Below are 12525 nucleotides of genomic sequence, written 5' to 3'. Positions count from 1 at the left end.
TGATGATGGAACAAGAAAATCCATATTATTACTGCGGCAGCCCATGTGACTGAACTTTGTAACTTACAAGGAGACATGAAACACATGTATTCTTGGAGAATACCTTGTATGGCTTGCAATCGTGTCTTTAAACCAAAGGAAATCTGTTTGGCCAATGAGATGGCTTCAGGTATGGGGCATTATTGTTAGGGACAGAATTCCAACCATTGAGTAAAAGAGGTGTGTGCTCCAGGTATATAGGAACTGAGTTGGACCTTTGGTTTCTCAAGCTCAGAACTGTCTACACTCAGTGACTGACAGTGGCTCTTCAGAGTTTCAGCCAGGAACCTTTCCTAGCTTGACCTGGAGATGAACCTAGGCCTTTTAGCATGCATTCTACCACTGACTGACAGCCCTTCCTAGTTAATGGAATTCAAGCTGCATTAAAAGGTGGTCCTATTCCCAATTCAGTACCCCAGGAGAGTGATGCGAGACCCTTCTTTGGTGGCATAGGCTGATGAAAGTGGGCAAGACTAGTTCCTCACAAAATGGCAACACCAGCGTATTCTTTCTCTATCTTAATCGTGACAGAGTGGTATAATCTTCTGACACCTTATTCTCTTTCTCCCCTCCCTTTCCCCTTCATAAATGGGAATTGGTTGAACAAGGATCTATAGAGCAGAAGGACCTGCTCTCTCCCTCTCCCCTCTGTTCTGTGTATTCTGTCTTGCTTTGGGAGTTTCTTTCTCAGTCTGGTAAGTATTTGACATCTGGTTTACAGGAATTTTTGTGAGTGTTTCTGTGATTCATGGGACATCAAAGGGCTTCAGGCATCTCTTCTGTTTTCAGCTTGTTTCAACTATGGCCTGCCTCTAAGAGGAGGGTTCTTGAATTGCATCTGTTGTGTTTCTAGCTTGCAGCAATGTTTATGGTCTTTTCCAGCGATAGGGTTGGAAAGGCAGCTGGTTCTAATTTGGCTTTCAATCACACCAGGGCAAATCTGGAGGGGCTCCAGATAGGCGAGGGGCTTCTTCTAGTTCTTGGCTGTGCAAATGGCATCAGTGTGTGTTACCTGTTTGTTTTAATCTCTGTGGAGGTATATGCTTGCTCAAGCCTCTGTTTGCCCCAGTATCTTTCTGTAGTAAAGTCAAGTTTCCAAGTTTGAAGCCCTAGCAAGCCAATTTTCTTTCACAATCTCTGAACTGTACCAGTTGCATGAGTCTGACAACCATATTTGCTGTTGCCCAGATCAAACAGTGTTTATATGTGTGTATGCATGTGTATATATATATATATTTTGTGTACACACACACACACACACACACCCCTGCACATACCTAACACTCTCCCCAAGTTGAGATAACATTGTAGAAGGCATTTGCATGTCTAACCTCTGTTGACACTGAGGTGCCAGAAGGCATGGAGCTATTAATGTCAGTGCCACCAAGCAGGTAACTTTCTGCTCAAGTGAGGAAACTTCATTTGAACCTTCAGCCCACCCAACTAATGCATGCTTTTGATTAGGAATATATTGATGGAGCTGGACAGCTCAGTTGGTTAAAGCATGGTGCTGATAATGTCAAGGTTGCAAGTTCGATCCCTGTATGGGGCAACTGCACTGTAGGGGGTTGGACTAGAGGATCCTCAGGGTCCCTTCCACCTCTACGATTCTATGATTTTTTGCTGAAAACCTTCCTTTTAAGCAGATATGTACTTTGTGCTGTGCTGTTCTCCAAAAAGTCAAGAAGTTGCTGCTGCTTCTTCTTCTTTTTGTCTCCTTGACCGGATTCTTGTATGTAACTGGACTGAGAGCTGGGCTTCAACCCGGGTTCCAGTTCCACTGCTGCCTGCCATGGACACCTTGTGTGGTCTTTGGCAAGTCAGTAGGTCTCAGACTCAGTTCCTCAGCTATGAAATGGGAATAATATCCCATAGGGGATGGATGGTAGGCATGGTCTCAGTAAAGGCTGCCCAAGTCCTTTGCCAGTTAGAGGTGCTGCTTTTAGCAATTTCTCGACCAGAATCTCATTGTTGTTACCAAAGGGAACTAGCTGAGAAGCCTTTCCCCCCCAAGCCAGTGGTCACCAGACATTGCTTCTCCTCCTGTCTCAAAGATATTAAAGTCCAGTAGTTTTCTCAGCTTGTGGATGAGTTGCTGTTATTTGTCTAGTCTGCTAGCAGTTGACAGGTGAATCCCCTTTCCCCTTGGTTGGTGTCTGCAATGTGTCTTCATCTTTCCGGACCTGTAGGTAACCATACTTAAAAAAATATATTAATTGGAGGTTGTTTTAGCGTGAAAGCTTTATGGAGGAGTGTGAAGGCTATTTGTCTCCCTCCCTTTGACTGTTTTCTGCTCCTAGGTTAGGTTTGGCAAACACGCTTTCTTTACCCCAATCACATCCTCATGCTGTATGTGTTATAAGGTATATTTTTTATGAATTTGGGATTTCCCCCGAGTCAAAATAAACACTTCAGACTTGGCTTAGGTGTCTTTCCCTCTCTCTCAGGGCTGCTTTGTGTATTAGTTGCTTCCTTGGAATGAGGATCTTGAAGCTATTCCACTTTAGGCAGTTCAGTGCAACAAAAGTGAAATTGAAAAAAGTTTTGTTTACATTGGATTCTGAATGTATCACACAAAAGTTAATGTGCACAAAACTGCCCTCTTATGGCACACTCATATATCATAGCAGCCAATAAGGTAGCCTCTCTGCTAACTATTAAGTTTTCTCCTGTAAAGTTAGTGAAGCTGGCCTTCCCACCACATGGGGCTATAGCTAGCAGATGGCCCACTTTTGCAGACTGGCACTTATTTGTGGGGGAAGGTGTTGGAACCATGCTGGCTTCAGTTATCATAATAAAATTAAGCCAGGAGGGGAGAAAGACAAATGTGCACATGTGTGTGTGTGTGTGCTTGCACACACCAAGCAATCAGGTGTGTTGTTATTGTAGTGTGATGTAAGCTACATAGTTGCTTTCCCTGAAAATTATAAACACAATGTTTCTGACCAAAAGCCATGTGCCAGACAATGTGGCTGCAGATTCACACAATGTTTTCTCAACAGCAGTGAGAGCAATCCAGAGCTTTCTTCATATACCTCGGATAAACCACCTGAACGCCTGTGGAATGCCAACTGCGATGCAGCAAAGCTTAGCTTCCTAATTTACAAGGCTCCCTGTATAGACTTTCCATTACTACCCTGGTCGAAAACCAAGGTCTGAGGCTTCTTGTAAGGCTAGAGGCTAATCACAGAGGAGAAAGCAGCTGTGCTGTTCAGGGTGTTGTTGTTTTTTTGCAGAGCTACCCACAAAAGACACCTGGAAAGATAAGTTCTGTGTGCTTTGTCTATGACACATGCCTGCTCCCCAACACAGCACAGGGAGTGACAAACAAGTACGGTACTACTTTTATCAGTATAGTAATAGCTTGAGAAACTTGAGACATTCTCCTTGAAGCTGAAGGGGAACTGCTACGTGATTGTGGAAAGCACTTTTCAGTATTGTGTCCTGTGGAGGCACTTTTCTTGAGAGAGAGAAAAAGAGAGTCCATGTTGAAATTTACACTGGAGACTCTGCTTCACACAGGAATTAAAACTCCTTTAAGGCAGCTTGATAGCATCTGGCTACAATTAAGTTTGTAGTGTGGTCAAGATCTTTTCTGGGGGGGGGGAGTGGCTATGAAAACATCCCTAATTGGTTTACTTAATGTATGTGGGGATTTTCTGTACAGATCTGTTTTAACTGGGCAAACTGTGATTTAAAAAAATAAAAAATAAAAAGAAATTTATTGTTTAATTATATGATTGTATAAGTTCTGAGGGGTGGGGGAATGGCATTTTGCTAGCTAAATGTCTTGGTAATTTCTTGTGCTTTGAGTTTCTGCTGACTAGTTTAAGGTGATTTATGGATCCATTGAACTTTGGAGAAGGACTTTTCCAAAAGTTTGGCTTAACTTGGGAAGTTGAGCTCTTCCAAAAAGATTTTGGAGACCTCCCCCCCCCCTCTCTCTCGTGGCTGCCTTACAGTATGGAAGAGCTTCCCCTTAACCTTCCCATAGGGATGACATGTAAACATAAACTAACGGGCGCACGATTAAGTAGCAGCATGACATGCACTTTAAAAGGAAGGTCTTTTAGGATCCACTTAAGGAGCAGGCTTGGTTCTGAACAGATGGCGAGCATCTTGCAACCAGATACCTTACAACAATAAGCCCTAACGGGCCTGCGTTCTGTTAAAGCAGGACATGAAGCTGTTTCAAGGACAGTAATAAAAAGTAAAGCCTTTATCCTCCCCCTCCCCCCCACTTCCTTCAAAGACCAAAAAAAATAGCTGCCTTAAGAATGTCACGGGAACTTTACAAACATAGATAAGTTTTTGTTTTTTTAAAGGTACAACATTTGGATCCTGCTTCCCCTTGCTTTCTCCCCACCCTTTGCAGAGTAACTTTCGACTGGAAACATGTGGGGTTGATCTGTCTTGAAGATCTGAAGGATCTGACTCCCCCCCCCACCGTCTTCTGTCACTCTTTGGTTATCTCCCATTCTTTCTTTCTTTCTTTTCTCTTCCCCGCTCCCTTCCTTCATCTTTTGAATGTCTTGATCTTCCCACTGAAATATCTTTGTGTGCTTTGGGAAAGAATGTGTTCCCAGCTGCGCTTAAATACCTGAGTCTTTTGCAGCGAGGCCTCCTGCAAAGGTCAGCTTGAGATGTGGAGGCCTAGAACTTCAGTCATGCTGTTTGCCGTCATAACTTGAAGAGGGCTGTCTGTCTGTCTGCCTCTCCCTCCATCTCTCTCTCTCTCTCTCTCCCCTTCCCAAGCCCCTTTCTTTGCTTAAGCCTTCACGAGGGCTCATGTTTTCCCCTTGCCAGTGAAATGGAGGAATGCAACACAGCAGGAGGGGAGTTAAGGGGAGGGTGGGAGGACTTGTTTGTGAGAGAACTGAGTGAAGACTACTACTGAAGAGGTCGAAAGTGGGTAACCGGGGCAAATGGAAACAAAGGGACCAGGATACTACTACTAGGGGAAGTGCTGCTTTTCATTAAGACTACCAGGCTGCTCACTTAACTCAGGCCTGATGCCTCCTCCGATCTCATTGCAAGTGGCTTGGTGGTTTTTGGTTTTTTTAAAAAAATAAAAGTTTCTCTCTTTTATGTTTCAGCCTTAAAGAAAGACTTCCCCTTCCCTCCCCTCCCTCCACCCTGCGCCTCCCAAGTTGCTCACAAGTGACTCCAATTTTAAGCAAGTGACTGTCTTAGAATTGAACAAACAGCAGGTCATGGGAGCCTGAGTTGATTGGGGTTGCCAAACTGAATTTCTTCAGAATGAGGGATGTGGTCTGCCTCTCTGTGATGTCTCTTCTGTGGAATGTTATGGAAGTGGTCGAATAAGGGGTGTCCCTTTTTAATGTTCTGTAGAGCAGGCATCTGGAGCAAGGGGTGATGGCTTGAAATGAGGAACATCTGGCAAACTTAGTCTGGATTCCAGGCATTTGGATTGTGCGTGTTTAAAGGTGGTGCTGTCTACATAAACAAGGCCGCCTTAAAACCTTTGGCTGAGAGCAGGGATCACAATCCTGTAAATGTTTTGCCAATCCCTAATTTAGTCTTTAATAGTCCATGGTGATTAGGGTGCAGAATATAAAACACAGGTGTCCATCCCTATTGGTCCCCCTTTGCCAAACTGATGCCCTCCAGATGTTTGGGACTCCTTGCTCCTTTCTTCTTCAGGCACCATGTTTGTGATGGCTGGTGGGAGTTGTAGTCCAAAACATCTGGAAGGTACCAGGTGGGCAAAGGCTGCCCAATAAATTGTTCAGTAAGTTGCTGCCTTGTTGGTCCTACATAATTACCCCTTGGTGGGTATTCCCACAATTACTTGGTGGGAATACAAAACTGAAATTTACTCCCCTCTGTGATTTGGATCGGAAAAGATTGCTCTTCACTTATTATCCCCTTATTATCGCTTTACCAATGCAATGCTCTCTGTATATAGGGCCATACTTTCTTTTGCAGCATCCTCTGAAATAAGATGCCAATCGAACCATTTTGAGATAAGACCCTCTGTAGAAGTTATATTTGTTAATTTGACATGCTTGGGGACCTTTTGAACCCAGAGCTGAAAATGACATGAAATAATAATAATTACCACTTTTTTCTTAAGCACTTCACCCTAGCTCAGAGTTTCCCAAACTTGGGTCTCCAGCTGTTTATCGAATACTGTTCCCATCACCACTGTTTCTGCTAGCTCGGAATGATGGGAGTTGTAGTCCAAAAAAAAGCTGTAGACCCAAGTTTGGGAAACTTTGCTCTATCCCAGGCATAGGCAGACTCGGCATTCCAGATGTTTTGGGACTACAACTCCCATCATCCCTAGCTAAGCGGACCAGTGGTCAGGGATGATGGGAGTTGTAGTCCCAAAACATCTGGAGGGCCGAGTTTGCCTGTGCCTGCTCTAGCCATTACAACTGTCTTGGAATGCTGGCACAGATTTGGGGCACAGGGAGAGAGAGAAGAAAGAAAGAAAGAAAGAAAATATGCTTTTAAGGCCACTTGATGAGTGCATGGTAAAAATTCAGTTTCAGGGCATTCAGCTGCTGTTCTTAACTGCCTTGGCCCTAGCTCACTTGTCTAAAATCTTGCATTGCCCTTTTCTGTAGATCTTAGATTCCCACTCCCATTAGCCCCAGCATGCATAGCTAATGGTCAAGGATAATGGGAATTGTCGAAATGTTCCTGATAGGCCCCGCATGATCACTAAGGCTCCAATTCTTATTCCTACTTACCTGTGAGTAAGCATCCTTGAACTCGCTTTTTGATAGGCACGTGTAGAATTGTGAAAACTGTAAATGTGTTGATGGCTAGAGTGTTGTGGCAGGACAGTTCTCTCTCTACCATGTGGAGACCTTGGTAGTTCTTTCTGAATCTCAGTTTGTTATGTGGGAGTGTCCGAGACAAGCTGGATTTGTTCACAATATTGCCTTCCTTGTGAGTCTTTCCATAGGATGATGGCAAAAAAGCTAACATTAGTGTGGTGTATTGGACTAAAAGCAAGGAGGCTTGGGTCTAAGTTAAGTCCCCACTCAAGAATGAAGCTCACTGGGTGACCTAGGACTGGCCTCTATCCCTCAGTCTATCCTTTCTTGTGGGGTTGTTGTGAGGTTAGACCATGGTGCTGATAACGCCAGGATTGCAGGTTTGATCCCCATATGGAACAACTGCATATTCCTTTGTTGGACCAGACTCCCTCAGTCTAACCCAGGCTTCCTCAACCTTGGCCCGCCAGATGTTTTGAGACTACAATTCCCATCATCCCTGACCACTGGTCCTGCTAGCTAGGGATCATGGGAGTTGTAGGCCAAAAACATCTGGAGGGCCGAGGTTGAGGAAGCCTGGTCTAACCTGCTTCATAGGGTTGTTGTGAGGGTAAAATAGTGGTGGAGGATGTATGCTGCCTCTCCTCCTTGGTGGAACAACAGGAGAAAACATGATACTTTTTTGTGTGGCGCCATAACAAGGGATTGCATGAATCCACCATTTTAAAACTGTATGACATCTGATGGCTTTAAAATACTCAGTGACTTTGTTGATCATGAATGAGGAACCTTTGGCTCCCAAATGTTGCTGTTCTTCAATTCCCATCAGCCCCAGCCAGCATGGCCAGTGGTTATGGATGATAGGAGTTGTAGTCCATCAACATCTGGAGAGTCGCCATGTTTGCCACCCCAATGTACACAAACAATTTGCTTTGCTTCAATTCCATCTACAGCACAATGAAAGCTATTAGACACAAATAGGTATGCTGTGAACACACACCTATTACATGTAAACAAGGATTTAGTAGCATGGGCTTATTTCTCCTATATATTACAGATACTTCTGGCAGATCACAAACTTACCCGGCTTCGGGCCGGTTCCTCTGGTGCCGATCGTGCGGCGGGCCAGAGTGCGGGGGAACGTGCTCCCATACGCATGCACACTTGCTTTTTCTGGCGCGGGGCGCCGCCGGAAATGACTTCTGCACATGCACAGATGTCATTTCCGGTGCACTTCCGGGTCGGTGCAGCACCGTGCACACAAGCTATTTCTGGTGCCGTGCCAACCCAGAGATGGGCAACCGCACCACGGCATGCCAGTAAGAGCGGGTGGCGGTGGGGGTCGTCAGAGGCCCCACAATTGGCTCGTGCAGGCCACATCTGGCCCCTGGGCCTTAGTTTGGGGACCCCTGATTTAGTTAGTCTTGTGTGCACATATATAACTTAGCTCATTACTCTTTGGCTTTTTTATGTGCGTATTTCCTGAGTTCATGGAAGAGTAACTGAGCTTTCACTTTTTGCTTGTCTCTAGGTCCTTTAAGAGGAACGATCCTGTTAACCCTTACCATGTGAACTCTGGCTATGTCTTTGCTCCTGCCACCAGTGCAAATGATAGCGAAATATCTAGTGATGCTCTGACTGATGACTCCATGTCTATGACGGACAGTAGCGTGTAAGTATTGCCCTTGGTTGAATTTTTTGAAAAACTGTTGGTTCTTAAAAGAATCCTATTTGACCATGACCTCTGCTTTAATGTTCTGTTGAAAATTCTGCTACCCAGTTATATTTCTGATGGACTCTTTAACCACCATATTGCCATAAACTAGGAGTATGGTTTGAGCACAGTGTGTTTGCCTTTGACGCAATGGTAGGAAATGACTCTCTCATTTCCATCACTTTGCAGGTATTCTCACCCAACTCTCAGGTGAACAACCTTGTTCTCCCAGTAGGACTAGAAATCCAGCCTCTTACCCATGGGATGTATCCACAATCGTCCCCATATCCACAATTTTGCCTCAGCCCTTGTTTTTTTTAAGGATTAGGTGTACTCTTATTATCTAATTAACAGTCATAAAAAAAGAGATTGCTTCCTCTAGGCGGTGCTTTCTGAGGTTAACTGCTGAACTTAGGAGCAATGCTCTATTGACCCAAAGAGTCAACAGCCTCCTTGGGCTGAACCTGGCTGACTTTCCTTCTATAAGAGGGTGGAGGCTGTTTGAAATGTGATGACAATTATTCTTTAGTCTCTGGGAGAAGGATGGGAGGAACGATCTGTGCTGTAAAATTTGTGGTCTTCTACGGAGAAGGAAATGGGAAGACGTTTTCTGTTGTAATCTGCTTTAGCCATACAACTATGTACAAGGGCAACTACGTACATTGTCAATGGTTTCTCTCTCCCACCTCTACTTCATGTTGCATTCCTCATTCCAGAGATTGGACTTCATTGCTAAATATCCCAAAGTGCTGCGAGGATAGGGGAGCATATTCTTTATTTCCAGTGGAAGGAACGCTTTTTGGAGGCAGGTTGTGATTGGGAAGTGCAAAGTAGCCTGGTTTTAACTTAGCGTTGATATACAGATGCACACAAACACACACACTCCCAAGGTCTTAACTTGAAATGCTTAGCTCTGCTTCCCATGCATGCACATATCTGGAAGCAATTCCAACCCAAAACAGTAGGACTTAACTTGTGAGTAACAGGATTGTACTGTTAGTGTACCCATGGTGGTTTGGAAACCTTGAAGGTGGAAGGAAATGCTTCTCAATTCCTTGTAATCCTTTTAGTGGCAGGGGAAGAATATGCACTTTTTAAAATAAAAAAGTCCCTAGATATAAAATAGCACAGACTTGGTTATCCACCCTCCTTCTAGTATGTGTGCAGTACTTCTTTTTTAAAATGGTTTTATGGAAGAAGAAGAAGAAGAAACCCATTTCTACCTTACCCCGCTTTCTCGTTGAACAACATTGACCTTACATTTTCTTAAAAAGCTGCATCACTATTTTATTTCTCTTTGCCAGCTGGGCTGCGGTTTGTATATGTGCTCAGTGTGTCAACAGAGCATTCACTGGGTTAGTCATTTCTGGACCAGTGTTGGGTCACTTGGGACGAGCAGGGCTAGGATTATACCCTCTCTTCACAGCAATGCCAATTGTGGGGCCTTCTACAGATGAGAGCACTGAGTGAGAAATAAAGTGCATGCTGGATGAAAGGCTTAACTGAATCGCTTTCAGCCTATTGTTAGTCTAGGGCAGCTTAGAGGGGATAAGAGGGTAGCAGGCTGCTTTGAAATTTACTTGAACAAGTGAATAGGAGCTCCCCATAAAGCCGGGCATGAAAGGAGCCTGGCTGTTTTTTCCTGCCATAACAATAGCCAGTACAGGCTGTGAGGAGCAAGGGAAGCTTGCCTGATTAAACTGCTGGGAGCTTCAAGATATGGGGAGGGGGGGTGTTGTTGCAGAGAAGGTGGTGGTGGTGGTAGTGGTGGTGGTGAGGCCGGAGGGGAGGGGAGGGGAGGCAACCAACCTGGATTTCAATAGGGCCCAGAATGGTTATATGGCTTTAGAGAGAAACCTGCAAAAGCTCAATGCATTTAACCAGTTCCTGCTGAAAACTGATCCCTTGCTCCCCCTCTCCAACCTCTCAAAGCCTTTGGAAAGGTTCGAATTTCCTGTGGTGTTGTCTCCAAATGACTGAGGAGTGTGTGTGTGTGAGAGAGAGAGAGAGAGAAGGGGGGGGGAGAGAGAGGAGGAGGAGGAAAGTGGGACACACACTTTTTCCAGCTCTGTGGCTCAGTGGTAAACTCCTAGAAGCAGAGCATGCTGATAGGCTTCAACAGCTGTTGCAAGCTGCGGTAACACTAGCACATGTGCCAAGTTGTTTTTATGTTTGAATTTCCTTCCCTGCCATGGGTGTATGAAAGAGAAACTTGAGCAAAAGAGAGAAAAGCGACGTGTTCCCGCTCAAGCCGCCTTCTTCTTTTTCTTTTTGAGGGGAGCGATGTTGGGAGAAAAGTGAAATCAGCTGCTGTTGTGGTTCATTTGCCACCTTTGATGGTGCAGGGGGCATGGCTTCGTGGCACTGTTCCTGTAGCTTGCGTGCCAACAAATTTGTGCAGCAACGCACCACTCTACTTTGTGTGTGCGTGTGCAGTGGCTTTGGTGGGGTACAAATCGAGACAACAGAACCCACAGACAGCTGAAAAGCCGGTATGATCTGGTCACTTGTTTTCATGGCGGCCCCCAGGTGGCATTCCCAGCAAAGAAAATGCACACAATCCGCCTCCCCTCCCCTTTCCCTGAACTTACATTTAACCCAAAGGATCAATGTTGCGTTTTTTGTTTAATCTGCCCCTTTTTGGTGTTAGCCACAAAGCATCCAGGCAAATTCACATTTCCATTTCTTGATTGGAGGAAAGGGGTGAGGGAGGGAGGGAGAGAGAGACGAAAGGGGGACTTTTTATTATTTGGTTATATCTTATTTATGGATTTACTTTGGACACAGGGGAATACTGCTGAGCAAACTTCAAATATTACCTTATCTTACAAACCAGGCTTTTGATGTTGGCAAGATCAGAGGCTCCGTTTCAGAGCCATTGCCAAATGAAGATGGGAGTGAATGCATATGCGCACGGAGTCTGATATTTCAAAAGAAGCAGTGAAACTACATTCAGGTTAGGTCAGGCACATCTAAGTCAAAAGGCTAAGATAATTGGCTCAGCTTAAATGGCAGCTGACTGGAAAGAAGACTTCAAAACTAGTGTTTCCCCAGAAACAGATTGGCTTAGTACCAGACTGGTTAGCTAAAATGTTTATAATTAAACTGTGCTATTCAGTGCCTAAAACTATGCTGTTCTTCAGCCCAGAGTTGGATTTAAAACACATGCACACCAGGAAATCTAGCACAAATATTGTACTTCTGGAGAAGGGGGGGGGTTGGATTAACAAGGACATCAGAAGTTGATGTCCCCTTTTTTCTTTTTAGGCAGTATTAATTGTGCACCGGTTTTGTATAGCATTTTTATTCTAAAACACTTTAAAATGTTTTCAGTTTTGTCGAGATGCATTCAGTGAGTGACCTTTGTTTTTTTGTTATTGGCTTAGAGTCGTGCCCGATGTTGGTCCTACTCTGAGCAGGCCCACTGAAATTAACAAACATAATTAGCTTAGGTTTGCCAATTTCAATGGGTCTACTCTGAGTATAACTTGGTTGGCAACAGCCCTTAGATGTGTTCTTTCTGTATCAGATCTGGGTTCCGCTACACTTCTAAGGAACTAGCATGGTATCTGTGAGGTGATGCTATTTTAGCCTCACACCAACTCCTACAATATATTTTATCCTGATAAATTGAGACTTACTCAGTTGAGCTTCATGGCTGAGCAGGACCTTCCTTGCTCGTTCAGGTCCAACACTTCTGTGTCGTTCTGACTCAGCTTGTAAAAATGCTTTGCACATTCTCTTTTTCTGTGATCTTGCAGCTACCTTATGAGGTGCAGCTGCTATTGTTCCCCCCCCTTTTTTTAGATGGCAGAGAGAGAGGCAGGCAGGCATGCAGGCAGAAACTTGGCTAAGCCCACCCTGTGAACCTTTGGCTGAAATAGGGCTTGAGCCAAAAATAAAAGTCAAGAATTCTCTCCCTTGTAACCTCACTTGATCTTCTTGGCTACCCTTGTTGGACTTGAAATTCAAGCACCAGCTGCCCATCTTGTCTGTATTTAATGCATTATGGATTCTTATTTT

At 44.5% G+C, this 12525-nt stretch overlaps 1 protein-coding gene across 4 annotated transcripts in view; it reads left to right on the top strand.

The window, feature by feature from the left end:
* Positions 1-12525, top strand: part of AXIN2 (axin 2) — a 69105-nt gene that overhangs the window by 28517 nt on the left and 28063 nt on the right. For all 4 annotated transcript variants that reach the window (XM_060271976.1, XM_035104031.2, XM_035104033.2 and 1 more), the window contains exon 3: positions 8320-8460. In XM_060271976.1, the coding sequence (XP_060127959.1) occupies positions 8320-8460 (141 nt within the window). The remainder of the gene's footprint in view (positions 1-8319; positions 8461-12525) is intronic.

The sequence above is a fragment of the Zootoca vivipara genome, chromosome 2 (assembly GCF_963506605.1).
Source record: "Zootoca vivipara chromosome 2, rZooViv1.1, whole genome shotgun sequence".
Lineage (NCBI taxonomy): Eukaryota > Metazoa > Chordata > Lepidosauria > Squamata > Lacertidae > Zootoca > Zootoca vivipara.
This window is presented reverse-complemented; position numbering and strand designations above follow the sequence as displayed.